Genomic DNA, 27771 nt, shown 5'->3' with positions numbered 1-27771 from the left:
TGTTAATGTATAATGCATAAATTGTTAATGTTAAAGGGATAGTTCACCCAAAAATGAAAATTAGCCCATAATTTACTCACCCCCAAGTCATCCTAGGTGTATATGACATTCTTCTTTCAGACGAATAAAATCGGAGTTATATTACAAAAGTCCAGGCTAGTCCAAGCATTAGAATTTGATTCATAGTTGCTCTGTTTTTGAAGTCCATAAAAACTGCATCTGTCCGTCAAATAACGTGCTCCACGCAGCTCCGGGGTGTTAATAAAGGCCTTCTGAAGCAAATCGACGCGTTTGTGTCAGAAAAATATTAATATTTAAAACTTTATCAAGTAAACTTTCGACCGACCGCCTTCCATGGAAAAGTGTTGAATGTTGAAAGTGAAACTCAAGATGCGTACCTGGTTGCGTTAGTCTTTCGATCGGCAGGGGAACTTTCAACAATTTTTCCATAAATTGAACATGGAAGGCAGACGGTCGAAAGTTTACTTAATAAAGTTTTAAATATGGATATTTTTCTTACACAAACGCATCGTTTCACTTCAGAAGGCCTTTATTTACACCCCGGAGCCGCATGGAGCAGTTATTTGATGGGCAGATGCACTTTTTATGGACTTCAAAAACAGAGCAACTATGAATCCATTTCTAATGCTTGGATTAGCCAGGACTTTTGTAATATAACTCAGATTTTTTTCGTCTGAAAGAAGAATGTCATATACATCTAGGAGGACTTGAGGGTGAGTAAATTATGGGCTAATTTTCATTTTTGGGTGAACCTTTAAATCTGCTAACTGCTAAGATGTTTAGTTTTTGTTAAGGAGGACCACTGGTAGGGAGAATATTCGAGCTGTGTTTATGATCACTAAGACATGCTTTTTGATCTGCATAACAGTGAAAATAGGCCTATGTAGCCTATGTTAGGTATAAAAATTGCAATATTTTAATTTGGGGTATGGTTCGGTTATTTTGAATGGCCTTTGGGCTAGTTTTGTTATGCAGATCTGGCAACCCTGCCTTTCAAACTATGATCGACCGCCAAACTCTGCACAGACTTTCAGGCTGTTCTGAATCAGTGTGCTTAAACATGCTAGAAACATGCCAGCAATGTGTTAATAATAAAGCTAAAACAAGCTAAAAATGCTAGCAACTTGTTAAAATATAGTAGCAACATGCTAGCTATGTGCTAAAACATTCTAGCGACATGTTAAAACAAGTTAACAATGTGTAAAACATGTTAGCAAAATGCTTAATCATGCTACAAAATGCTAGCAACATGTTAAAGCATGAATAGTACATTATTTTAGCAGATTCTAAAAATGTGCAAGGTTTAACACTTTATATTACTGAACAAATGTATTTATCAAGTTCTATCCTACTGCAAAGCGAACAAGTGTTTTTACAGTAACTCTAATCAATACTTGGATTTTTAAAGGTTCATTCAGTAGTTCTTTGGCTATCATTTGAATGTTTTTTGTGTACTTTAAGTACCGTTACCACAATGTGTTCGACGCTGCACTGCCATCTGTTGACGTGGATCAACATGATCATCTTTTGTACTCTTTTTTTAAGTCGACTTTTTGTAAATTACACTGATATACAAGCGAGTTTTAGAGAGTTGTTTGAATGCCCCTTTAAAACGTAAAATGTATTAATGTCATTGAAGTAGATAACAAACATTAAACTAAGTGGCATAACAGTAATATTGATTGTGTACTTTAACACAACTGGAAAACTGTATTGACCAATCAGCATCCAGTAACAGAAATATCTATTTCATAAATCATAGCAATGTGCAATACTACTGCAATGTGCAATAAAGCAAGCAAACATCATTATAAACCACACACACACGAAATACTCACCCACAGCTTGTCTCTAGCAGACTGTCTCCCACCTGTAGTGAGGCCATGCCAAAGTCAGCAATCCTGATATTGTTCTTCTCGTCCAGGAGAAGGTTTTCTGGCTTCAGGTCTCTATGACTACAAGAGCACAGAGGACAACCGGCTCTGAACACGTCACTCACCACCAACAACCCTCCACAGAAAACACATACTTTGAAATAAATACAGCGCAGGGTACAAATACCAAAACATTAATACTTCACTCATCCTTGTCTTTACAGTGGCATACACCTGGATCTGCTCAACTTAGAGACTAGAGTTACAACCGCCACATATGGGAAATTAATTTGTTGAAAACAAACCACTGTCAATACACACCATCAAACCACTATTTGAATTAGATTTTATTTGTATATTTTCTGTTTTCACTTTATAGTGCCCCTATTATGCTTTTTTAAAGGTTCCTTCTGTTGTTTTGGAGGTCTTCTACAATAGGTTTACATGCATCCAATGTAAAAAAAAAAACTCATAATACACATTGCACATCACCTCACTTCTCAAAGAGTCAGAAAACGGTTCTTTGAAGATTCTGGGCCCTATCATAGTCAAGTCAAGTCAACTTTATTTATATAGGGCTTTTTACAATGCAGATTGTTTCAAAGCAGCTTCACAGTGTTAAACAGGAAAATAATGCAGCATAATTTGGCTCTGGAGAAAACGGTGATGTCATCAGCTCATTTAAATTATCATACTGTGACAATGTGGGCAGATCCGTAATTTAGTTTAGTTTACTAATTAGATTTATTTGGATATTAAGTTGAACATTTAGTGTCCCCAACTGAGCACGCCAAGCCAAAGGCGACAGTGGCAAGGAACCAAAACTCCATCAGGTGGCATAATGGAGAAAAATAAACCTTGGGAGAAACCAGACTCAGTCGGGGTGCCAGTTCTCCTCTGGCCAATTAACACACAGCGTATGATTATTATTCTGGCAACTTTACAGGTCAGGGGTCATATTAGATCGAAATATTCGAAAGATCGGAGTTATCACACCGGAGACGGGTTTATTGAGGATGACGTGTCGATTTAACAATTATTAAATAGCAATATTTGAAAGATCGGAGTCATCACGCCGGAGACGGGTCTAACATACACTCGGCGCGACGCAAGTGTTTTTTGCTAGTTTCAGCCCGTTGCAGTTATCATTTTAACGTCCAGCGTCATGTTGTTTAAATAGTAAATGCATTCGCACCCATCTGTTCGCCCATGGGCATGCTGGTCTGAAAACCAGGTGTGTTCAGGCACATTGTTGGTGTGTTGCTATTTTGAGGCAAATAAAAACAAAGTATTTTTGGTGTTATTCAAAGAGCGCGTTAGTAATATAGGCCTATGGGCGGTGCACAACATGCATACACTCATTATTACACACACAGGAACACGCAGCAGCACACAAACATTTTTAAATATTAAAAATAAAAGGATTTCTCTCTCTAGCGTTCAGTCTTTCCACTTGCAAATTCCACCATGTAAATAGCGAATCCGCCATGGTGCAAGCACAACTAGCTTTTAAAGGGAATGGGAGATGAGACTCTGGTTTATTGCACGTTACACCCAAAACACACCCATGACTCATTAAGAGACTACGTACAACCCTTTTGGACCATGCGCCTGGCGCGCCAACTGTTTTTTCCATTGTTAAAAAAGTGGATTTGGACAATCCCTAAGTGCAGCTGCAACATGCGCTCAGATCGTTAAAATAGGGCCCAATAGTCTCTCTTTCTGAGAGCCTGCTCTGCTCTGATTGGTCAGATGGGCCAGTCTGTTGTGATTAGTCTACTGCTTTCATCAGGTAACGGCCTTTACATATCTGAATTTTAGCACTGGAGGCTTCCTCAGCGTTTGATACACAGTGATACGAATAGTAACAATGGTGTCGGTTTTACGCATTAATTATGGCGGGAGTCCTCGTCCTTTTGAAATGCAGCAAAGTGGATTCGTAGCTCTGAAAACCATAGATATACATAATAAAGGCTAGATGTCTTATGGCGGAGTCTCTAACGTCATCACCGGCGGCCATCTTGTCACAGGCAAGCTTTCTGGCGGGCTCTGTGGTAACTGATGATCTCGCTGAAATCTTGACGGATTTACAAATGGTTTGGTTTCTTACAAACGTTATTAACGTGGCTATAATTATGGATGCTTGATCAAATTATGAATAATTATTCATAAGTATTCAGTGTCATAACTACATCTCTGCCGTTTATAACAAACCAAACAGTTTGAAAATTGGTAGAAAATTGAGCAAGTTATGGTTATTTAAAAAGTACATGCACCATTAAAACACAATGTTACGAGTGAGCGTGCTGACTGTGACAAGATGGCCGCCAGGTGCGGACGTCGACCTCCATTGGCCAGCAGCGCGGACAAGACATCTAGCCTTTATTATGTATATCTATGCTGAAAACAGCGTCTTCTCAACATGTCGACAACACAAACCAAACTCTTCCAGTCTCAGTTGCATCAGCGTTTGAGGACGGGTCAAAGTAGACGTTGTTCACGGGCAGCCAATGAAGACCATTGGAAATTTGTTACATTGTTACGTAGTTTTGTAACAGGAAGTGAGACTGGAATTGCTGATGGCTTGTTTCAGCAGTTCAGAATCGATTCCTTCTTTTAGGAGACAATAACTTGATTTGTCCTGCACTTTGATCTTTCAAACTTTGCAGACCTTTTACATTCACAAACAGAATATTACAGAGATATAAACAGAGAATATAATATAAACAGAGATATTACACACTGCATGAAAGGGAATAATTGTAATAATAAAGCATAATAGGGGCACTTTAATTTTTGTGTTTATTCATTTGCATAACCCTGATATGATGATCAAAAATAGATATATTTATTTTATTAAATATTGAAAATATGAAAAAAAGGAAATTAAAAAGTTTTTGGTTTAAAACAGCTTGGGGCAATAAGCTATATGCAAATACTTTTTGTCACCATATTCAAATACAATTGAAAACCTATTCAAAATAACCACCAGCAAATTTCCTATATTATTTTTGCTTTTAGTACAGTATGATCTTGAAGCTGTGTGTGTTGTGAGTAAACAAACAAATCTAATTTGTGATTTGTGAACATTAACACATAATACCTTCAACAAAACGGAAAAATATGTTTATGATTTTCATGAGCTACATCAGTAACAAAATATTAGGAGAAAAAATGTGGCATGTTGTGTGTTATTTCTCGTTCTTATTTATATTCTTTTATTTTAAATTTTGTGAGTATGCACATTTGTGTCTTACCATATGGAGTGACTATGACAGAAGTCCAAAGCAGATATGATTTGTCTGAAGAACTTTCGTGCCTCTTTAGGCGTCAGTCTGCCCTTCTTCACCAAATAGTCAAACAGCTCTCCACCAGAAACATGTTCCAATACCAAATACCTGCATGAATGTGAAGCGAAAGAGGGACAAATGATGTGTGATCTGAGTGAAGCCTATAAGAATTCATGTGAAAGGGTTCTTACTCACAGGTATTTGTTATTCTCATAAACATCATGGAGTTTCAACACGTGTGGATGTTCAATCAGTTTTAAAATAGCAATTTCTCTCTCCACCTGGTTGAAGGAAAAAAAGAAAATATTATTTTTGCCAATATTTCTTTATACTGTAAATATCAAATTCTGAAACACAATAAAGTAGTTTTTTATTAACAAGAACATACCAAAATGTACCATGGTGTACCTATGTTTTGAAACATGTATGGTAATACTGTTTTTTGGCCTTGGAATGGCATGTTAATACTAAAACTAAAACTATAAATCTTTACTTGAAATAAAAATGAACATTAACTAAAATAAGAAATAGCACTGTCAAATGATTAATTGCATCCAAAATAAATGTGTGTGTGTACTGTGTATATTTATTATGTGGCAAGAAAAAGTATGTGAACCACTTGCAGAATCTGTGAAAATGTGAATAATTTTAACTAAATAAGAGGGATCATACAGAATGCATGATATTTTACATAAATTTTTTTTTACATATAGTCCACATGACAAAAAAAAAAAAAAGCTGAATTTATTTAAATAATTTAAAATAATTCTCAAGAATGAATGAACTCAGAAGGAAACACAATGCATTAAGAGCCGGGGGGTGAAAACTTATTGAATTTGAAGATCAAGGTAAATTGTACTTCATTTGTCTTCCGGGAAACATGCAAGTGCAGTGCTAAATGAAAAAAATGATATTTAAACAAAATAAGAAACATTTGGACATCTTCATCCTGCTCAAAAGTTTTCACGCCCCGGCTCCTAAAGCGTTGTGTTTCCTTCTGGAGCATCTGTGAATGTTTGAACCTTTTTTGATAGTTGTGTTTGAGTCTCTCAATTGTCCTCAGTGTGAAAAGATGGATCTCCAAAATCATACAGTCCCTGCTGGAGAGGGTTCAAATATGCAAAAGATGCTGGAAAACTGAAGAATGTGCAGGACCTGGAGGATATTTCTGAAGAACATTGGGCAGTTTAACTGCTCAAGACAATCAAGGGACTCATGAACAACCATCACAAAACAAAAAAACAGCCGTGGATCATCCAGGGAACGACACAGCACTGAGAATCAATGGTTCATAAACGTTTGGTCATTTTAATAAATTCAGCTATTTTTGTGTCTTGTGGACTATATGTAAAAAAAATATATGTAAAATATCTTATTCATCCATCCATCCATCCATTATCTTCCGCTTATCCAGGGTCGGGTCACGGGGGCAACAGTCTAAGCAGAGACGCCCAGACTTCCCTCTCCCTAGCCACTTCCTCCAGCTCTTCCGGGGGAACCCCGAGGCGTTCCCAGGCCAGCCGGGAGACATAATCCCTCCAACGTGTCCGAGGTCTTCCCCAGGGCCTCCTCCCGTTGGGACGTGCCCAGAACGGCGTCCAGGAGGCATCCGATATAGATGCCCGAGCCACCTCAGCTGGCTCCTCTCGATGTGGAGGAGCAACGGCTCTACTCTGAGCTCCTCCCGAATGACCGAGCTTCTCACCCTCTCTCTAAGGGAGCGCCCAGCCACCCTACGGAGAAAACTCATTTCGGCCGCCTGTATCTGGGATCTTGTCCTTTCGGTCATGACCCACAGCTCATGACCATAGGTGAGAGTAGGAACGTAGATCGACCGGTAAATCGAGAGCTTCGCCTTACAGCTCAGCTCCTTCTTCACCACGACAGACCGGTACATCGACCGCATTACTGCAGAAGCTGCACCGATCCGTCTGTCAATCCTTCCCTCACTCATGAACAAAACCCGAGATACCTGAACTCCTCCACCTGAGGCAGGAACTCTCCACCAACCTGAAGTGGGCAATCCACCCTTTTCCGGCCTCTCCTTGAACTGTCACCGTATCGTCGTGGAGGGGTTTGAGTACCCGAATGATCATGGGAGCTATGTTGTCTGGGGCTATATGCCCCTGGTAGGGTCTCCCAAGGCAAACAGGTCCTTGGTGACGGGCCAGACTAAGAACAGTTCATAAACCCTCTATGAGCACAGTTATAACAAGGGCCGTGACGTCGCCCGGCATGGCACAGCCGAGGCCCCACCCTGGAGCCAGGCCCAGGGTTGGGGCTCGTATGCGAGCGCCTGGTGGCCGCCGGGCTCAGCCCGAAGGAGCGACATGGGGCCGCCCTCCTGTGGGCTCACCACCTGCAGGAGGGAGCGTAAGGGGTCGGTGCTTAGTGGATCGGGCGACAGTCAAAGGCAAGGCCCCCGACGACCCGATCTCTGGACACGGAATATCTTATTCAGGACAGTACTAAATAAAAAAATAATGCATCTTCTATGATTTCTCTTATTTTGTTACAATTATTCACATTTTTCACAGATTCTGCAAGTGGTTCACATACTTTTTCTTGCCACGGTATACAGAACAGTTTGTTATTATAAAATATTTAAATATAATATAAATTATTATAGGCTACAGTACATGCAAATATTTCTTAAATATATACATGTATGTGTGTGCGTATTCAAAAATACATAATAATTATACACAGTACCCTCACATACTGTATTATGTAAACACAAACTTTTATTTTTGATGCGATTAATCGTTTGACAGCCCTAAAAAACTGTGAATTAATTTTTTCATCACATTTTCATTTAGGTTAACGAACTCAAACAACAAAAACTGAAATAAAAATATATACATATTTTAAAAAAGCTAATAAAATGACACAAAAAATGTACTTAAAATAAAAAAATACAATTGTTAACTAAAACTATAATAGCATCTCAATGATACTAAAATAGCACTGGAATATGGTGATCGTGCAGTGCCATAGTATCCGATACCATCACTGTACCATGGTAAAAAATATTATAATATAATTTGAACATGATTTTCATTATTATTAGCGACTGTGTGACACGACAGCAATAAAAAGTACGGTATTATTGTTCCCTTACCTTCATCAACACAGATTCTGAGAGTTTTTCTCTGTTGACTATTTTGATGGCTACTTTTTGGCCAGTGATGCAGTGAATCCCAAGCTTCACCAGACCTATTGACATTCACGAGACAATTCATCAGCGACGACTGCTTAGAAATGACACAAGATTTAATACATAAACGACGTCTCCTTACCTGTCTGGCCCTTCCCGAGAGTCTTTTCTAGTCGATACGGCCCCACATACTGAGCTGCCTGGGTCACTGACAGTTCCTTAGACATAGTGGCGGCCTGGCTCCTGTTAAACTTGCTACTGCATGCAATATTATCACAGCGTACTGTTTCTCAGCTCAGTTTTTCTACAATAGTCTTGCAGGGGTCTGCAACAACCCGGAAATGTATCCATGCTGAGCTTTGGGATTCCCTAAAATCTGTCTCGGCAACAGTCACACGGGCCTGTTAATTATTCTGAAATCTTTCAGACTTGTCTTGTGAGTCATGTAGACGAGTGGAAAGATACAGATGGCAATGCAAAGACAGAGAAGCAGCCTAATTGATAGCTTTGCCCATCAAAGTCACCCGTCTCAGAGTTTTAATTCACAGCGCATGCCATTACAGACAGCCAGGTGCAGTATTGACAAGCTCCTGTTAGTAGCTACTTATGGCCAGTGATTCTAGATACATCTACCAGCTGACCATAACAAACAGCATTTAGTAGCTAAGTCCTCCTTCCTAGTGTAGCTATATGGACACAAGCCTTCGGTGCACTTATGCTAGGCCTAAATGACAGGTAAAGGAACCAGAATCTTACCATTCACTGGTAAACAAACAGGTAAATCTAATCCCGTTTCCTATTTAGCAGCACAGCCCCGAAATCAAGTCTGACGGTGTATGTGACTGTATGGAGATCCAGGTCGCGCTGCATCCTCTCGCATCACTGTAGCGGATCTGCCAGATCTGTTTCATCTCTGCTGCTGATGTTGAGCTCCCTCCTTCCGCACGGACCGCAGCATCCTCATCCTTCTCTTCTCCGCCGTGTCCTCTCCCGCCGGTCCCGCGCACGGTCGCATCCGCTGTGCACTCTCGGGGAAGGGATTTGATCGCTTTGATGCAAATGTATACGTTGCGCACTGTTATCTTGTGTGTCTTGACGGTATATTTGCGTTCTAAAGCGTTTTTTCTTCGTTCTGGTTCCTCGCATCAGCATCCGGGTCCCACGCCCTCCTCCTCCTCATCATCATCAGCCCTCCCTCCCGGCACACTCCCCCACTGCACCTCTCGCTACAGACCTGGCCCTTGCAGAAAAGCACCACTGCGTTACAGTCAGTGGGAATACGCTCTTGACTTGAAGTAAAAGGTTCTTTGGATTTTTTAAATATTCTTAAAAAAAAAAATCGTCTTTTTTTTTTAAAGAACCGTTAACAGAAAGGTTATTTGGGGAACCAAAAATGGCATCACTGCGAAAATCCTCTTTTGAAACCTTTATTTTTTTTTGAGTGTAGGCTACAATGATATATGTTGGTGTACTGAATTATTAACACAGGCCTATTCTTTTTTTTTCTCTCTCTTTTTGTTTTGTATCAAATAGAACTCCAAAGAATGCAGTGGTATCATTAGCCTATCTCCGCTAACAGGGAAAAACATATATATATATATATATATATATATATATATATATATATATATATATATATATATATATATATATATATATATATATATATATATATATTTAAAAAAAAAAACAAAGGTGCACTATGTAACTTTTCCATCCGCTAGAAGTCGCGTATTCAAAACTAAGGCGTAGATTGATGACGCCAAGTTTGAGCGCAGAATCTTGGGACTTCACCTCACAGCCGGTGGAAAAGAATCGGGATAGGACTCGGGCAAAAATCATATTCATGGATGCGATTAATATTAACATGTTCTATTTTGAGCAGGACCGAGTGTTGTGGGAGCTGAGCAAGGCCACAGGAGCGATTGTTAAAGGTCCCATGCCATGGCATTATTTTATAATGTTTCCTGAGGTGTACTTATATTGTTAGTATGATTTTTACATCATAAAATGTCATAATTTAGAAATAAAAGGCATTTTTTCTATACTGCTGTTTGCCCTGTGGCTGATTGCCCTGTTTCAAGGGGCGTGTCTGCTGTGAGACTTCAGTAAAAACGGCCACTGTTGTAATTGGCTGACATCTTTGCATTTGAAATGAGCCGAGGGGGCGTGGTTTAACGAGGTCTACCAGGCACGAGCTGCTGCCAGAGAGACGGATGGACCGGAGTTCACTTCACATCAGTTCTCAGCATGTCTCAGTTCAGTGAACTGTTGTAGTTACTAGAATATACTTCAGGTTATTAGTTTATTTCTAGTCGGAGGGGCTGTCAGTCATGTCAGAAAGTTAGTAGCTTTAGTAAATTATGGATCAGCGCTGACTCGAGACGCGAACCCTTTCGAACGATTCAGTCCGATTTGGTGAACTGATTCGGTTCACTAAAAAGAACCGGTTCAAAAGAAAGATTTGTTCGCGAACCGGACATCACTAATGTATCAGAGACTGAGCGATTGCTAACAAAGTTATTTATAGTAACTACTGATTTGTGAGAGTGCTGTCTGTCAGCGCAAGTTTATTGTGTTCTGAATAAACACGAGTCCCAGTCACACCGAGTCCGTCTTCATCATTATTCTACCAACTTTGTAACACATGCAATGTAAGTTACCATTACAGCTGTCGAGATGAACGAGTTACGAGTAAGTGTTGATTATAGCATTATTTTTAGATACGTTCCAATCATATGAAAAGCGTCAGTGACGTGCATTGAGTACACAGCACAAACAAAGACACAACAGCAGTAATCGAATTTAATCCAGTTTATTGTGGGGAAAGCTGCCTAGCCCGGTTATGCTCACATTTACCCCCCTTCTGCTTAATCTCACTCCGCGTTTGGTGCCTCCGCTGTGGGCCAGATGCAGTACTGGGGGTCGGGGATGTTGAAGGCCGACCGGTCAGTGCAGCCCGAGCTTCGGCGTGTGTGAGGTTTATCTCTAAAGAGATGTGAGTCTGCCGATGTTGAGCAGAAACGACTGTAGGCACATTTTAGAACAGATAGACGCGACGAGGACGTACAAAACACTGACTCACAAGATAAATCCAGTGGGATAGTTCACCCAAAAATGAAAATTAGCCCATCATTTACTCACCCTCAAGTCATCCTAGGTGTATATGACATTCTTCTTTCAGACGAATAAAATCTGAGTTATATTACAAAAGTCCAGGCTAATCCAAGCGTTATTATAGCAGTAATAGTTGCTCTGTTTTTGAAGTCCATAAAAAATGCATCTGTCCGTCAAATAACGTGCTCCACGCGGTTGAAAGGTCCCCTGCCGATCGAAAGACTAACGCGACCAGATAGGCTTGTCATGACGTCACGTACGCATCTTGAGTTTCACTTTCAACTTTCAACACTTTTCCATGGAAGGCGATCGGCTGCACTTTACTTGATAAAGTTTTAATATGGATATTTTTCTTACACAAACGCATCGATTCACTTCAGAAGGCCTTTATTAACACCCCAGAGCCGCGTGGAGCAAGTTATTCGATGGACAGGTGCATTTTTTATAGACTTCAAAAACAGAGCAACTATTTTTTGCAGTTATAACGCTTGGATTAGCCTGGACTTTTGTAATATAACTCAGATTGTGTTCGTCTGAAAGAAGAATGTCATATACACCTAGGATGACTTGAGGGTGAGTAAATCATGGGCTAATTTTCATTTTTGGGTGAACGATCCCTTTAACATCTTATTTTCTGCACAATTGGATGTTTTTAAATAAACACTGACAAAAACTATAAAAGTTTTTTTGGGCTTGGCGATATAACAGTGATCACCTGGATTTAGACCTTTCTAGCCTATATTGTATTTATATAAAGCATTCTCAGGCAAATTTGTAATTCCCTAACATCGAAATCAGGATCATAAATGTCAGGAAACATGATTCCTGGCTGCATGTCAATGGATCACTGGATGTTGGATAAGTTGTAAGGAACATTATATCGAGTCCAACCTTTAGTTTGAACGACAATCGTTTGTTTTACTTGCGTTTTCGCAGTTTCCCTATTAAAGGGATAGTTCACCCAAAAATGAAAATTCGGTCATCATTTACTCATCCTCAAGGGTTTCCAAACCTGTATGAGTTTCTTTGTTCTGCTGAAGACAAAAGAAGATATTTTGAAGAATGTTTGTTACAAAGCAGAGAGAGCAACCATTGACTACCATTGTATTTTTTCCCTAATATGGTAGTCAATGGTTGCTCTATATGCTTGGTTACAAACATTCTTCAAAATATATTCTTTTGTGTTTAGCAGAACAAAGAAACTCTTACAGGTTTGGAACAACTTTAGGGTTGAAGTGAAAGTATTTGATGAACGTATACTATATGCGGAGAGCATTCACTCAGTATTGATATCTCATTTTTGACCGAAGTGTCTTTTAGAGGCTTTTGCATCTGAACTCTTCATATACATTCTATACATTAATGTAATGTTATCTATACAATATGTATAAACATCTGTTAAGAGTTATATCAACATACTAGACTATAAAATAAAATAGTTACATATAAATACACACACAATCTGGGCATCTCTGAAAGGTACTGAAAGGAGTCAGTGGACCTATTTACAAAACAGATTGTTATATACGTGTATATATATATATATATATATATATATATATATATGTATATATACATAATAATGTAATTATATATGTATATACACATAATATATGTGTATAAATAATTATTATGTATATATAAATACACATACATTTATATATTTAGAAATATTTGCATACATATGCTGTATATATATATATATATATATATATATATATATATATATATATATATATATATATATATATATATATATATATATATATATATATATATATATATATATATATATATATATATATATATATATATATATATATATATATATATATATATATACACACATACAGGAGAATACATCAATATGTTTCTAAATATGCAAATTGCTGTTCATCGCAATTTTAAAATAAAGATGTAAACTCTCACTCTGAGTTTGCATGTTCTGATGTCCACATGTTCTTGTTCAAGAAATGACAGTGGCTGTTGCATTTCTATTGTAAAGAAGTGGCCAAATATTAGAGATTAAGTGAACATTTGAATTAAATTTTGCTTGGCCAATATTAAACAAGAATTTTAAACCCAGTCATGCAGCAGCGCTTTTGCCACTCAGTCAAAGGGGCGTGCTTCAGCGGGAAAGTGACGTCAATGCATACCCGTTTTTCTGAAACATTTTAGTTGATCGTTTGACTAATATTTTACTACTTGTATCAGAACGTTCAGAAAAACTTTACAAAGCGACGTTCCCATTGTGTGTGCAAAATGGGAAACAAAACAAAAATAAAACAAATTAGAACATTCCCTAAAGGTTAGCATAACAAAAAAAAAAAAGTTTGTAACGTTCAGAGAACACTCAGTAATAACATTTTCACAACTTAATGGGAACGTTACTAAAACGTTCTTACAATATATTTTCGTTAGCTGGGATGCACGTCCAAAAAACACGGTATAGGTCATGGAAATATTTTTTTTTTTTTACAAGAAAATACGTTTTTAAATAAGGTTTTTTTCTAGTCACTATTCAAAATCAAAATAGAAAATCAGGCAATATTAAAGTTTTAATATACTTCACCTGCTAAGAGTTAAACAAGGTCACACGGGCTCTTTTGAGTTTATTATTTGACATAATTGTGCTCGTATTTTCTGTCACAACCATGATGCGTCAACCCATTCATACAATGTGTGGATCTTTTTCCAATTATATGTAGGTCCTATCTAGCAATACCATAAAAAACTACGTCAACAGAATAATTATTTTGTGATGATAACTATGAAAATGGTTTTGTCAACACCTTTAGAATTTCTTCAATAGATAGTGCTGACAGTCACTTTCAGAAACAAATAATGAGCAGCACTGCCAGTTTGCTTGAGTTATGAAGTATTCAGACCTGCAGTTAAAGGTAAATCAGTCACTGCATACAGTTAATAATTATGAAGACATTTAGTGTCAGTTATTTAGTGATCACTGTTATATACCTCTGAATGGCCATGTGTTCAAATCTGTTGGACTCTATGTGTGAGTAACGGCAATAAATAAACAATTATAGTAATTTATTCAAAATCAGATGAAATGCATTATGCTTGTTCACAGTGTAAATTTGAAGAAAGAAAAAAAACTGGGTTCTTCTTTCTTCTTTCACAGTCACAGATAACACGGATGACATGAGGGACACCGACAAGACTTCTCAGGACGATGAACCATTCCATTGCTTTCCAGGACTTGCACCCCTTTCACTGTCCTTAAAATGGTTCAGTCCCGTACAATGTGAGGGAATGCAAGGACACTGGAGGACCCAGAAAGGAAGGACCTAAGTTATAAATAGCAGAAGCAAATCAGAATGGACAAATCAATGCAGTCGTCCAGACAGAAGATAATTGTACACACTATCATTTCACAACACTATTGTAATGAAATATCCTATGTGCCACGGAGAAATTGAGTATATCAAAGAGTATAAAAGTCAAAATAAAACATCATAAAATGAAGAAATAAAAATGCTTACATGTCACATCCTTCCCCCCTCACGAGGCCGCTGTTGCCCCCTTCACACAGGCCTCAAAGGCTTCCAGCAGCTCCTTACAGCCCTCTGCTCCAGCCCCCTGAACACTGAACATATATAGTGTGTTTAGTGCTAACCATGATTAAACACTTCAGTGCACACCTATGAGAATATGATTCTGTCGCGCAATGTGTCTGTGCATTGAAGGCGGATCTTATGTCAGCCTCAAAGGGGACAAATTCTTTGAGGTCAAAGGGTCTTAAAAGTTTCAGTGACTGATCTGATCATGCTCCGCCACTTCATCACATGAGCGAGTTCTCGTGTTTTCAGTGTTCTGCTTTTTTTATGATATAGGTAGTTGGCTTTAAAATGCCCCTATTATGCTTTTTTTTTCGAATATTCCCTTTCATGCAGTGTGTAATATCGCTGTTTGTGAATGTAAAAGCTCTGCAAAGTTTTAAAGGTCAAAGTGCAGGACATGCCAGCCTATGGTCTTCATTGACTCGTTTGACCCGCCCACAAACACTGTAGTTGCATTTGAGGTTGGAAGAGTTTGGTTTGTGTTGTCGACATGTCGACTTTGCATGCATTTCAAAAGGACTCCGGAATTAATACGGAACAAAAACGACACCATCATTCCTGTTTGTATCACTTTCTATCAAGAGCTGGAGAAGCATCTGGAGCTGAAATTCAGATGGCCATTTTGTTTCTGACACACACTGTTAGCGGTTGACCAATCACAACATACTGGGCCGTCTGACCAATCAGAGAAGAGTAGGCTTGTGGAAAGGAGGGGTTTAGAGAGACAGAATCTTTAAACAAACCTTTTTTTAGACTCTTTGAGAGATTAGGTGATGTGCAATGTATAATATGAGAACCTTAATGGGCCCTATTTTAATAACCTGAGCGCATGGTCTCAAGCGCATGGCGCAGGTGCACTTAGGGCGTGTCAGAATCCACTTTGCTAATTTAATGACGGAAAAAACGGTCGGTGCACCAGGCGCATGTTCCAAAAGGGTTGTAGCCTCTTAATGAGTCATGGGTGTGTTTTGGGCGTATCGTGCAATAAACCAATCAGAGTCTCATCTCCCATTCCCTTTAAAAGCCATTCGGCGGAAAACTGAACGCTTCTCCAGAGAGGAATCTTTTATTTTTAATATTTAAAAATGTTTGTGTGCTGCTGCGCGTTCCTGTGTGTGTAACAAGCAGAGTATACACGCGTTGTGCACCGCCTATAGGCGCATATTAATAACACGCCCTTTAAATAACACAAAAATACTGCGTTATTGACTTTAGACCAGGTTTTTGTTGGTCAATGGCGAAGTCGTTTTCAGTTGCCTCAAAATAGCAACACGTCAACAATGCGCCTGAACACACCTTGTTCTCAGACCAGCACGCCCATATGTGAACAGATGGGCGTGAGTTCATTTGCTATTGATTGGATGGTTGTGGTTTGGGTGCAAAAGTGCAGAGAATGGGGTCTCTGCGGAACAAAAGTGGGCGTTTCTAAATTTGTGGGTGTTTTTGATCCCCTTCACCCGACCCCACCCCTAAACCCAACCCACACTGTGACCCGGGTAAATCAGGTAACGCAGTGGAAAACGCCCCTTTATTTATGACCTCGCCCATAATCTGGTAACTCCTATTACTATCCTGCAGAGACCTATACATGAAAGTGCCCGCACACTTTTTCAGTGGCAATGGTTCCGGAAGTATTTTTTCCATTCATTTCTCCATGAAGGATCATTTATATACTATAAGTTTATTGCAAAATATGTATATTTATATATTCAAATATTTAAGTTTTTTGAGAGCGTAGGGAGATTACATGAGTTGCTGTGCTTCATGGGAGTGGGCGGAGCTAACGAGATCTTTTGGCGTGTTTTGCTTGTGTCAACTCAGATTAGTGGAATTTTCTTTACGGCATTATGGGCAATGTAGTTTTTTAACACCAATTCTGCTCAAATAAGTTGATATAATGTGGGCTAGTGGCTTAAACAGAAGCATTTAAAACCTTGTAGCTCACAGTAAGGCTATTTGTAAAAGTTTACAAGTTACCGTTAAAAATCTATTTCCCTATGGAGAAAATGAATGGAGTTTTTACTTCCAGAACCCGACTGTTGCACTCTATTGGTGGATCTCATATAAGTGACAGGTTGTCCCGCCCTCGCACCAGTAAACACATCATCAGAGAAGAGATATTGCTACAAGAGGAAAAATGGAAGTTATTTTGATTGAAGATTACAAGACACATTAATAAAAAAATAAAATAAAAAAGATGTGCATGGATGAACCATTTAAAATAAAAAAACAATAATAGTCTATTTTTATTTTATGGTGACTTTTAAAAAAAAAATGTTACACGTAAAATCTTAGAGATTCATATCATGATGTCAATTGAAAAGTCATGTTGACATACATCAACTACCCTAGACTTATATGTGCTAAAATAGAATTAAAAAAAGATAAGAAATAATTCTTACACACTAGACGGGTCCAGCACATGACGCCACCCTTTACCCTCATAAATAACGCAGACATTGCAATACAGGAGATGTAACGCGAGCTGTGAGCACACATCCACTCCCTCGCCGTTCCATGTGTCTATGAGTCTATTTAAAACCACATCACAGATATACATTACTTAAAGTTCATGCTAAATTTGGCATAAAACGGAGACAGCATATTGCACTGAATGTTTTTGCATGCAATTATAAGATATATTTAGAGTTTTACATGCATGTGTTTATGCATATATCTGACTTACTGTCATACTGCAAAGACCCTTGGAAGATGCTGTTCGTCATTTTTGACTGAAATATTTAATGTTTTTTTTTTTTTTTTACTTCATCGGAATGGTATGAAAGGTTTTGGCACTTGCTAAAATGTAAATGAAATCATGGACATGGTTCAAAAAGGTTAAATGGTCCTGAAAAAAATTGTCACACTTTAACTGTTGGCGGTCAAAAATGAGCGTATTTGAAATGAATGGGAAACGAATTTCATCTAGTGGAAACGTTTGGGACTGCGCACAAACAAAATCTTACTGAAAGCTCATTTTTTGAGACCTCAAATTTGGAACAAAACTAGATTTATTGAACACAGTTTTAGAGTAAAACATGTGTTGGAAAATATATATTTCATTAAAAAAAATTTTTTACTAATACTCTGTCTTCTTTAAAAAGACTTCAGTCTGTGCTCCAAAGCAATCAAGATTTACAACAGGTCTATGCAGATTTTCAGGTTTATGCTCAAAAAGTGATTGACAGGTAATAAATGGATCATAACCTTTCTATAAATATAATTTAGTACCATAAAAGCCCCTAAAAATAGATATTACATTAAAAAAACATTATTGAACTAAAATATAGTACATTCATATAATTTAAATATACATTTTTACCATTGTATTCATTTTGTATCTCAAATACTGGATTTGCGCTGAATATATCATATATAATATATAATATTTGCACATAATGCAATGCTCTGTTTTTCACAAATGCTATATTTTCTGTGTAAGTGGCCAAAACAGAAGTGACGAACTGCAAATGATGAGTTCTCTTGACTAAATCAGTTAAGAGATAGTCATAAAGCAGATTGCAAATGGAACAACTTGTGCAACTCACCGTAAAGTTCACAATATTGTGTCATTGTGTGAGTGCATTGACCTCTGACCTTTTGACCTAGAAATAGAGCACTTTGCTTTGTTAACAATAATAGATAGAGGTTAATAATTTAAGCGTGAGGGAGTACAATGAGGCAAAATGACATGAGCTTTATTCAGAACCTATTGTAATATGTATTTTCCTAAACTCTAAACTCCTCAGAATTACCAAGAGTGTTGCAGCCACATGCTTTAACTTAGCAACATGATGGCTAACATGGGTAATTTTCCACCTGCATCATCACTTCCAAACCCTGCTCCCCCCCACCCTGCACCATGTGCTCAATCTTCTCTCCTGTCCTTCATTATCCAACACCAACTTTAACTCATTCGCAAACTACTATACGGATAACCTATACACAGAAGTTTTTGAGGTGCATGATAAAAACTTACGCAACAAACAAACATACTCATGCATGTAACAGTTTCGACAAAAAGCACCAGATACAGATTCACAATTCAATTTTGCATTAAACGTTTGGTTTTATATCCTTGCTGAAATATGACTCACCATTTGTCCAGCTCATCTTTGGGAACCTTACACTGAGCAGGAACTTCTTCGGGCATTTTTCTTTGTTTGTGTGAGAAAAGTCAGTGAGCTGAGGAGAACCTTTAAGAAAGCACAGGCTGAACAACCAATATATATAGGATTACTTCCCAGTCTGTGGGTGGGAAGGAGGAGGAAGAGAGGGAGGAGAAACAGGCTGCAAAAAGTGTCAGAGAGGGCAGAGATATAGTAAAGGTGACCTGGGCAAAATTAACCTCAGTGGAATGAGCCTCGGAGCATTTTTACTGGGTTAAAGAGCAAGTCTGTCAACAGAATGTCAAAAAACAGGAATGTACCTTCTTTAATGGTACATACATTCCATGTTATATTGCATATGTCATGTTGTTTTCTGGTATGAATTGGTATCAATATTACAAAATATCTGCAATGTTTCTGCATGAATGTAACAGCTAAAGCCACGCAACTCAAGATCTGATTGGTTTGCCGTAAACATTCATTTTAAAGTGTAAATGAGGAAAACTCAAGCTATTTATTTCATCATATTTTTAATGTGTATTTTTTTTTTCATATCAACTGGCTAGTTGTGTTTTGTTAAAGGCACGTTATATGTAGTTTTTCGACCCTAGAGGTCGTCAATCATGGGAGTTGTGGTCTTCACCTCATGGCCAGTGGAAAATCGGGATAGGACTCGGGCAGAAATCATGTTCATGGATGAGATTATTAAAGGTGCACTGTGTAACTTTTCCGTCCGCTAGAGGTCACCTGTTCAAAACAAAGGCATAGTTTGATGAAGCCAAGTTTGAGCGCAGAATCTTGGGACATGTGGTCTTCACCTCACAGCCGGTGGAAAAGAATCGGGATAGGACTCGGGCACAAATCATGTTCATGGATGCGATCATTGACGTTTCTGTAGTATGAAGCAGAGCAGGACCGAGTATTGTGGAGCTGAGCAAGGCTGCTGAATCGATTGTTAATAAGATGAACGCAACGAACGCCTCGCGAGCAGCGGGGCTTTTATTATGCCACAGCCGGCGACATTTCCGCTTTTTCACTCTGTTTATCATGATAGATACATTTGAGCACTCTGTGCATTCGCTCGGCGGCTGCTATGACACTTGTTCACACTGCATTGAGAGTAAAGCGTTTCTGCAAAATAAAACCGGAAACCCAGGGTAACGGAGATATGACGCAATCGACAGGCAACTCCCTCACGTCCCGGTTCCTCGGTTAAAATAGCAATTTCTCACGATTTACAAATAGTTGGAAACATTTGGGATATTGTAAGTACTCAACTGAACAAAATACATAACACTGGCCTCGTGGTATTGGGATGTTTTACAGAATTTTTTTTAGATAGTGCACCTTTAACGTTACTGTATATGAAGCAGAGCAGGGCCGAGTGCTGTGAGAGCTGAACGAGGTCGCTGAAGCGATTGCTAATGAGAGACGAGCGTGAAACATGGCGACAGCAGCAGAACTTTTATTATGCCACAGTCGCCGCTTTTTCTGCTTCTTCTTTATCATATTAGATACATTTGAGTGTGTTGAAAATTATGTTATAACGTAGTGTTGTCAAAAGTACTGACCGCGATACCAAGTCGGTACTGAAATTTAAAAAATGTGACGCTTTGAGTGCTGTTGAGCAGAATCATAAACACCTCTGACTGCCCATTGTGCTCATGCGCTCATATATGTCTGTGATTGGCTACAATGACCAGCACTTCAAAAACATGTTAAAAATACACTAACCTAAAGGATTATTAGGAACACCATACTAATACTGTGTTTGACCCCCTTTCGCCTTCAGAACTGCCTTAATTCTACGTGGCATTGATTCAACAAGGTGCTGAAAGCATTCTTTTGAAATGTTGGCCCATATCGATAGGATAGCATCTTACAGTTGATGGAGATTTGTGGGATGCACATCCAGGGCACGAAGCTCCCGTTCCACCACATCCCAAAGATGCTCTATTGGGTTGAGATCTGGTGACTGTGGGGGCCATTTTAGTACAGTGAACTCATTTTCACTGTACTAAATGTTCAAGAAACCAATTTGAAATGATTCGAGCTTTGTGACATGATGCATTATCCTGCTGGAAGTAGCCATCAGAGGATGGGTACATGGTGGTCATAAAGGGATGGACATGGTCAGAAACAATGCTCAGGTAGGCCGTGGCATTTAAATGATGCCCAATTGGCACTAAGGGGCCTAAAGTGTGCCAAGAAAACATCCCCCACACCATTACACCACCACCACCAGCCTGCACAGGGGTAACAAGGCATGATGGACCCATGTTCTCATTCTGTTTACGCCAAATTCTGACTCTACCATCTGAATGTCAACAGAAATCGAGACTCATCAGACCAGGTAACATTTTTCCAGTCTTCAACTGTCCAATTTTGGTGAGCTCGTGCAAATTGTAGCCTCTTTTTCCTATTTGTAGTGGAGATGAGTGGTACCCGGTGGGGTCTTCTGCTGTTATAGCCCATCCGCCTCAAGGTTGTGCGTGTTGTGGCTTCACAAATGCTTTGCTGCATACCTCGGTTGTAACGAGTGGTTATTTCACTCTAAGTTGCTCTTCTATCAGCTTGAATCAGTCGGCCCATTCTCCTCTGACCTCTAGCATCAACAAGGCATTTTCGCCCACAGGACTGCCGCATACGGGATGTTTTTCCCTTTTCACACCATTCTTTGTAAACCCTAGAAATGGTTGTGCGTGAAAATCCCAGTAACTGAGCAGATTGTGAAATACTCAGACCGGCCCGTCTGGCACCAACACCCATGCCACGCTCAAAATTGCTTAAATCACCTTTCTTTCCCATTCTGACATTCAGTTTGGAGTTCAGGAGATTGTCTTGACCAGGACCACACCCCTAAATGCATTGAAGCAACTGCCATGTGATTGGTTGATTAGATAATTGTATTAATGAGAAATTGAACAGGTGTTCCTAATAATCCTTTAGGTGAGTGTATACATCAGTGACGCTTTTCATAGAGCGCTTAATAAGATACACATGGGAGCGTTTGAATACAGACGCCTTTCAGCCTACCGGTCCGCTGGTCGACGCTTGCTTGTGCTTTCACAATGCTCTCGTGTGTTGATCATTGAGGCCAATCACAGACACATCCGATGAGCACATTAACACAATGGCCAGTCAGAGACGTTTATGATTCCAGCTCAACAACGCTCAAAGTGTCACATTTTTTTAATTTCAGTAGCAACTTGGTATCGAGGTCGGTACTTTTGACAACAATCAAGAATTCTGCGTTAGTTCCGGCAGGCCATGTAGTCAAGCTCCGCTATCAGCTGATTGGAAAAATTCCAACCCCGCCCACATCAGCATTCCTATGCACTCAATTGGTAACTCTCAAACAGGGCTCCTTACTTAAGCGCAGCTTCATTTCAGTCTGCCTGCTTGCTGCTTCCACTGCACGCAGCTTTGCAACCCACCTCCTCCCCAGCTCCTCCTTAAACTGTGTTTAACTTAATCAATGCCATTCTGTTGTCATTCATGCATACTCTGTTCTAAATGGGGGGTTTCGCTGACCTCCCAGTTTAAAAATGGAAGGTTGTCCCCAGAATCTGCTGCTGTTCCCTGTGTCGGCTTTTCATGGAGCTCATGAAAAGGATGGGGAATTTAGAACAGAGCCATATCACCAAATGTGAATTTTGTTGCAAAATATGCCAATAAAAAGTTGACTAAAAGTTTGTCTATGGTGTTTTGACTTAAGTGGACCTGACTGAACTATTATAACATTGATGTGTGCGTTCGCTCCACGGCTGCTATGAGACACTTGCAGTGAGCTAGATCAATATTAAAATATCATATTAATAAATGCTGGATGGCTTGTTTTGCTAAATGGCATGCAATTCATTTTAAAACATATTGTATGATGGAGAAAATGCTGTATTACTGTACAATAATTTGTTTTCTGTCTATAAATGTCTCCACACAGTTGTTCCCTTGTCTAATAAAACACATAATATATTAAAGCGTCTTTGGTGTTTCCATGGTTTCTACAAAATAAAACCTTTAATCGAGGGTAACGCGGGTATGCGGGTATGATGTCATTGATAGGCGACGCACGGACTGCTGAAATTGCTTATGTCTTTGGATTTAAACATTTTGGAAACATTTGGGAGAATGTAAGTCAACAAAAGATATAACACTGTTCTACTAGTTTTTGGTATTGGTTTATATTTTAATCCAAAAATCTTACATATTGTGCCTTTAACAGGAGGATTGAGTATATGATATCTGAATTTTCCTTTTTAGTTGAACTTTTCCATTAAATTGCCAGTTTTTCTTAAAAGCTACCACACACATTCTCAAATATGATTTACATTTTTGATTTGATCAAATATGCTCCACTGGGTAAAAGGCGCCTTTGGTTTTATTTTCCTCTAAACCACTAAATGGCACAAAAACTTGCTGCCAAAACATCTGCTTTTTAAAATGCACATGGAAATTTGGCTGATCCTTGTTTTTTTTAGATTTTAACTGGGCTGATCCATGACGTGATCGTGTGAAGCAGCGCAAAGGGGATTCTGCACTAATTTGATCTAATATTTGATGTTAAATGTTGTAGATTTAATTAGCAAATAAGAGTCGCTAAAATGATTGAATATATTTTGAGACAAAGTCTTAATGATTTTCAGTTATGTTCAAGCTAAATAAAGCAACAGTTTTTCCAATAATGGACAAATATGTAAAAGTGTGGTATATGCCATATTTAACATGATAATAAATAGTTAGCTGACTTTTTCATTTGTTGACATGACATGGTTAGATTCAGATGGGAAATATCATATATTAAGTTGGGTGTCTATCTTAGAGATAATCACTGTATTAATGAAACCACCATATTTAAAAAAAAATTATATTAATCATGTCATATAATAAAATATAATTTATTGTTACTACTCTAAATCTATATTAAATTATTATGGGATGTCCTACAATGCTTTCAGAATCTTTACTTTTTACAATTATTTTGTTTCAATATTTTTAAAATATATTTCTATATTAACACATTTTAATGACAGCATATTTATTGAACAGAAATGAATTATTTTATTCATCAAAATAAACAGTAAAATAGTTCAAACTTTCATTAAGTGATTGTTTTGAACAGGTATTAACATTAAAAGCATATTATTTTAGCTAATGTATTTGTATCAACACTGTGTGCCTTCTACCCCACGCCACCCCATACATTTATACGATTTTCAAACAAAATAAACCACTTTTATGAGTTATTTTCACACAAAATATGTTGCTCCATAAATGGTCAATCAAGCACATTTTTCCTAGGGTGTGCCTTTAGTGGTTGTAGCAGGAAAGCCTCAACTGGAACAGCACACTCAGTGCGCACTGCAGCGCGCCGTCCCTCAGTCAAACGCTAGATGGCGCAGCGCTCTACAAGTGACACTGCAGGGACAAGAACAATCTACACACTGAGAATGAGCAACAAGGCCTCAGATATAACCAACAAATGCTTCGATTTTTGAGTGAAAATACATCAATAATAATAAAAAATAATTTAATATGTTCAAAAACAACAGTTTATGTTGATCAAAGGTCATTTCATGCCGTTATTTTGTAGTTCTGACTACTTTCCAAACTGCTGACAAGCGCCGTTTACAGTTCAAATTTAAAAAGCAATTTTCAATATAATCTAGCCATACACTTGAGCATTTGCCGTTTTGTGTTTTAATGGGGTTAATACAACGTCACACAGTATGGCAAAGTATGTCAAAACATGTTAAACGCAACTTTGAAATTGAATGCTACTGGACATCACAATAATGACAAAGCTATAAATTTTTTTTAATTTAATGTGCAATGAAAAAACCACATTTAATTGGTGTTTTTGTTTTTTGTCTCCATCATTCAGAGCGCTTGTGGGTTTCCGCATAAGCCACGCCCATTTGCGAAGTCCAGCCCACTTGCGGTGTTCGTCCCTCCCACTTAGAGATCTCGGGCCTGCAGAGATACATAGGCCTACTTGATGCCTGACCGCATAAACTTAATCTAATGAATTTTACTATTATTAATCAAATAAAGTGCCTAAAAAGACATAGAAACACTATCCGACTGGACATTGGCATAATATAATATAATTTAATTTAATATAATAATAGCCTATAATATAATACACAATGTTAGCTACTAATTACATAATCAACAGTGTAATTATATTACTGTAGGCTAGAAATTACTCTAAAAAGTATTGAATTACTTATTAGCTACTAATTACTTTCTGAATCCCATATCAATCTTGACCCGGTAAACAATACAAGGAAACTGCTCTTTTAATTCTTTCAAATAAATGATATAAAACTGTCTAAATTATTCTTAAACTGACCAAAGTATTTAAAGGCAGACGGTTACATTAAAAACATAGAGGTTAAATGTCGACCTTAAATCCTCTATTGTTTTATATAGAGTTGTTCTACAGTACAGTTTTTAATGCAGTTACATCAGAAGTAACTGTATTAAATTACAGAAAAATTAAGAGTAACCCCTTACTTTACTTTTTCAAGAGAAAAGTAATTAAATTACAGTAACTAAATTACTTAGTAATGCATTACACCCAACACTGGGCCTAACCACTGTCTAAACATAGTGACGCATATATCCTCCCTTTTTTGAAGCTGGTTCTCGTTCAAATTGGTGGTTAAAATGACTTGCATAACGTAATCAAGGCCGTTTGAGAGCATATCTTTAATGCTCCTGCTTACTGTACAGTGCTTGAGAGATCCAGAAATGCATTAAAATCTATTTTAGCCCATATACAATGTATTTTATGAAGATGTAAGTCTAGAGTCTGAGCTGAAAAATTAAGAGTAATCCCATACTTATACTTTGTTCAAGGGAAAAGTAATACAATTACAGTAACTAATGCATTACACCCAACACTGGGCCTAACCACTGTCTAAATATACCCTGAATGTGGGTTATACGTCTTTTTAGGTTTAAATTTTTTTTTTTAAAAAATCACCAACATTTAACATCCTTTACTGTAAAAACTCCAACCATTGCTTTGTGTCTCAAATATGGGATAATCATATCGAAATTTAATGCTATCAAGCTATAGCTAAATGTGTAACTATGTATAATTTTTGAGTGTTTTTAGGCTGTTTTTCCTAACAAATACATAGGAACTGCATTTTTATACCACGCTTTTCCTAAATGCAATAAATAGATGTTAATTTTATATAGAATTGTTCTATATTTAATAAAGTTACATCGGAGTAGGCGAATTAAATTCTAGAAAAAATTAAGAGTAATCCCTGTAAAATTTAATTACAGTAACTAAATGACTTAGCAATCCATTACACCCAACACTGGGCCTAACCACCATCTAAACATAAATCCAATATTGTTTTGTGATGGAAATTTGGGACAATAATATCAAATTTGATTATATTATTAATGTAGACAAGTATTAGATGCATTTGTCATTAAGCAATAGCTAACAACGTAACTATGTATATAGGCTTTAAGCTGTTTGTTCATAACAAATACATAGAAACTGCATTTATACCACGTTTTTCCTAAATGCAATAAATAGAGGTTCAATTCCGATGTTAATCCACTATTGTTTTATATAGAATTGTTCTACAGTCTATATTTAATGCAGTTCAATGGAAAAGTAATTAAATTACAGTAACTAAATGACTTAGTAATGCATTACACCCAACACTGGGCCTAACCACCGTCTAAACATACATCCAACCATTGTTTTGTGATGGAAATTTGGGACAATAATATCAAATTTAATTATATTATTAATGTAGACAAGTATTAGATGCATTTGTCATTAAGCAATAGCTAACAACGTAACTATGTATAGAGGCTTTAAGCTGTTTGTTCATAACAAATACATAGAAACTGCATTTATACCCCACGTTTTTCCTAAATGCCACATTTCACAGTCCCCCTCTAGTGGTCAGTCGCTGACCTGCGCCTCTGCGTTCACTCTAGCGGCGGGCGTGAGAATGTCTCCCGCCTACAGGCTTCTCTCTACACGCTCTGCATCTGTATTTGTCAGGCTCAAATCCAAGGGAGACGAACGAGGCGCCATCTTTCGTGCGTTTCTCCCTCCAACGATGAGAAAATGATCTCGAAACCGGTGGTCTGTGACACCTACAATCTGTAAATAAAGGCGTATATGAAAAGAACTCGTATCTGAGCAAACAATCGCTTCATAATATACCAAAAAATATATATATTTGCTATCCATAATCCACTGAAGGGGACAGCAGCAGCAAGGTGTTGTCTAGTGTCGCCCATTTCGTGATTCCGGAGCCGATAGCGAAAAGGGGTCCTGAAACCGGGTTGTTTTTCGCGAAGCGGACACGGATATGGCAAAGGCGGCGGGGTTGCCTGACCAAACGGCTTATTTGGTGCTTTGGTGACATTATTGTGCTATTAAAGCCAAAGGTCGGTGGAATAGTTGCCGAAATTCCCTCGGATCGCGCGCCCGTCACGTGGTAGGTTCCTCCTTTTTCTTTGTTAGTGGACGATCTCGAGCAGCAGCACTTATGTTACATAAACCTAATCCTGCAAACATATCTTAGCTTCCAACTTAGCTCATTTTACACCATGAACTGTTGTATTTGCAAGAAT

General features: G+C 38.1%; 2 protein-coding genes and 1 long non-coding RNA gene across 4 annotated transcripts in view; 1 reads left to right on the top strand and 2 right to left on the bottom strand.

The window, feature by feature from the left end:
• The window catches only part of brsk1a (BR serine/threonine kinase 1a), a gene marked incomplete at both ends in the record, with an annotated part of 38906 nt that extends 30337 nt beyond the window's left edge, over positions 1 to 8569 (bottom strand). For both annotated transcript variants that reach the window (XM_079845593.1, XM_079845594.1), the window contains 5 exons: positions 1860 to 1976; positions 5153 to 5293; positions 5381 to 5466; positions 8307 to 8401; positions 8485 to 8569. In XM_079845593.1, the coding sequence (XP_079701719.1) occupies positions 1860 to 1976; positions 5153 to 5293; positions 5381 to 5466; positions 8307 to 8401; positions 8485 to 8569 (524 nt within the window). The remainder of the gene's footprint in view (positions 1 to 1859; positions 1977 to 5152; positions 5294 to 5380; positions 5467 to 8306; positions 8402 to 8484) is intronic.
• A 5431-nt stretch (positions 8570 to 14000) lies between these two features.
• LOC307143735 lies at positions 14001 to 19290 on the bottom strand. Its single transcript, XR_013818628.1, has 3 exons — positions 19138 to 19290; positions 14963 to 15066; positions 14001 to 14767 (listed from the first exon to the last, which is right to left on the bottom strand). It is a non-coding gene; the product is annotated as an uncharacterized lncRNA (long non-coding RNA).
• Positions 19291 to 27149: 7859 nt separating this feature from the next.
• kansl1a (KAT8 regulatory NSL complex subunit 1a) overlaps positions 27150 to 27771 on the top strand; it is a 37336-nt gene continuing 36714 nt past the window's right edge. The window contains exon 1 of the mRNA XM_079845691.1: positions 27150 to 27635. The gene's annotated coding sequence lies outside the window, so the exon portion shown is untranslated. The remainder of the gene's footprint in view (positions 27636 to 27771) is intronic.

Source organism: Gobio gobio (assembly GCF_949357685.1).
Source record: "Gobio gobio genome assembly, chromosome: 20".
NCBI lineage: Eukaryota > Metazoa > Chordata > Actinopteri > Cypriniformes > Gobionidae > Gobio > Gobio gobio.
This window is presented reverse-complemented; position numbering and strand designations above follow the sequence as displayed.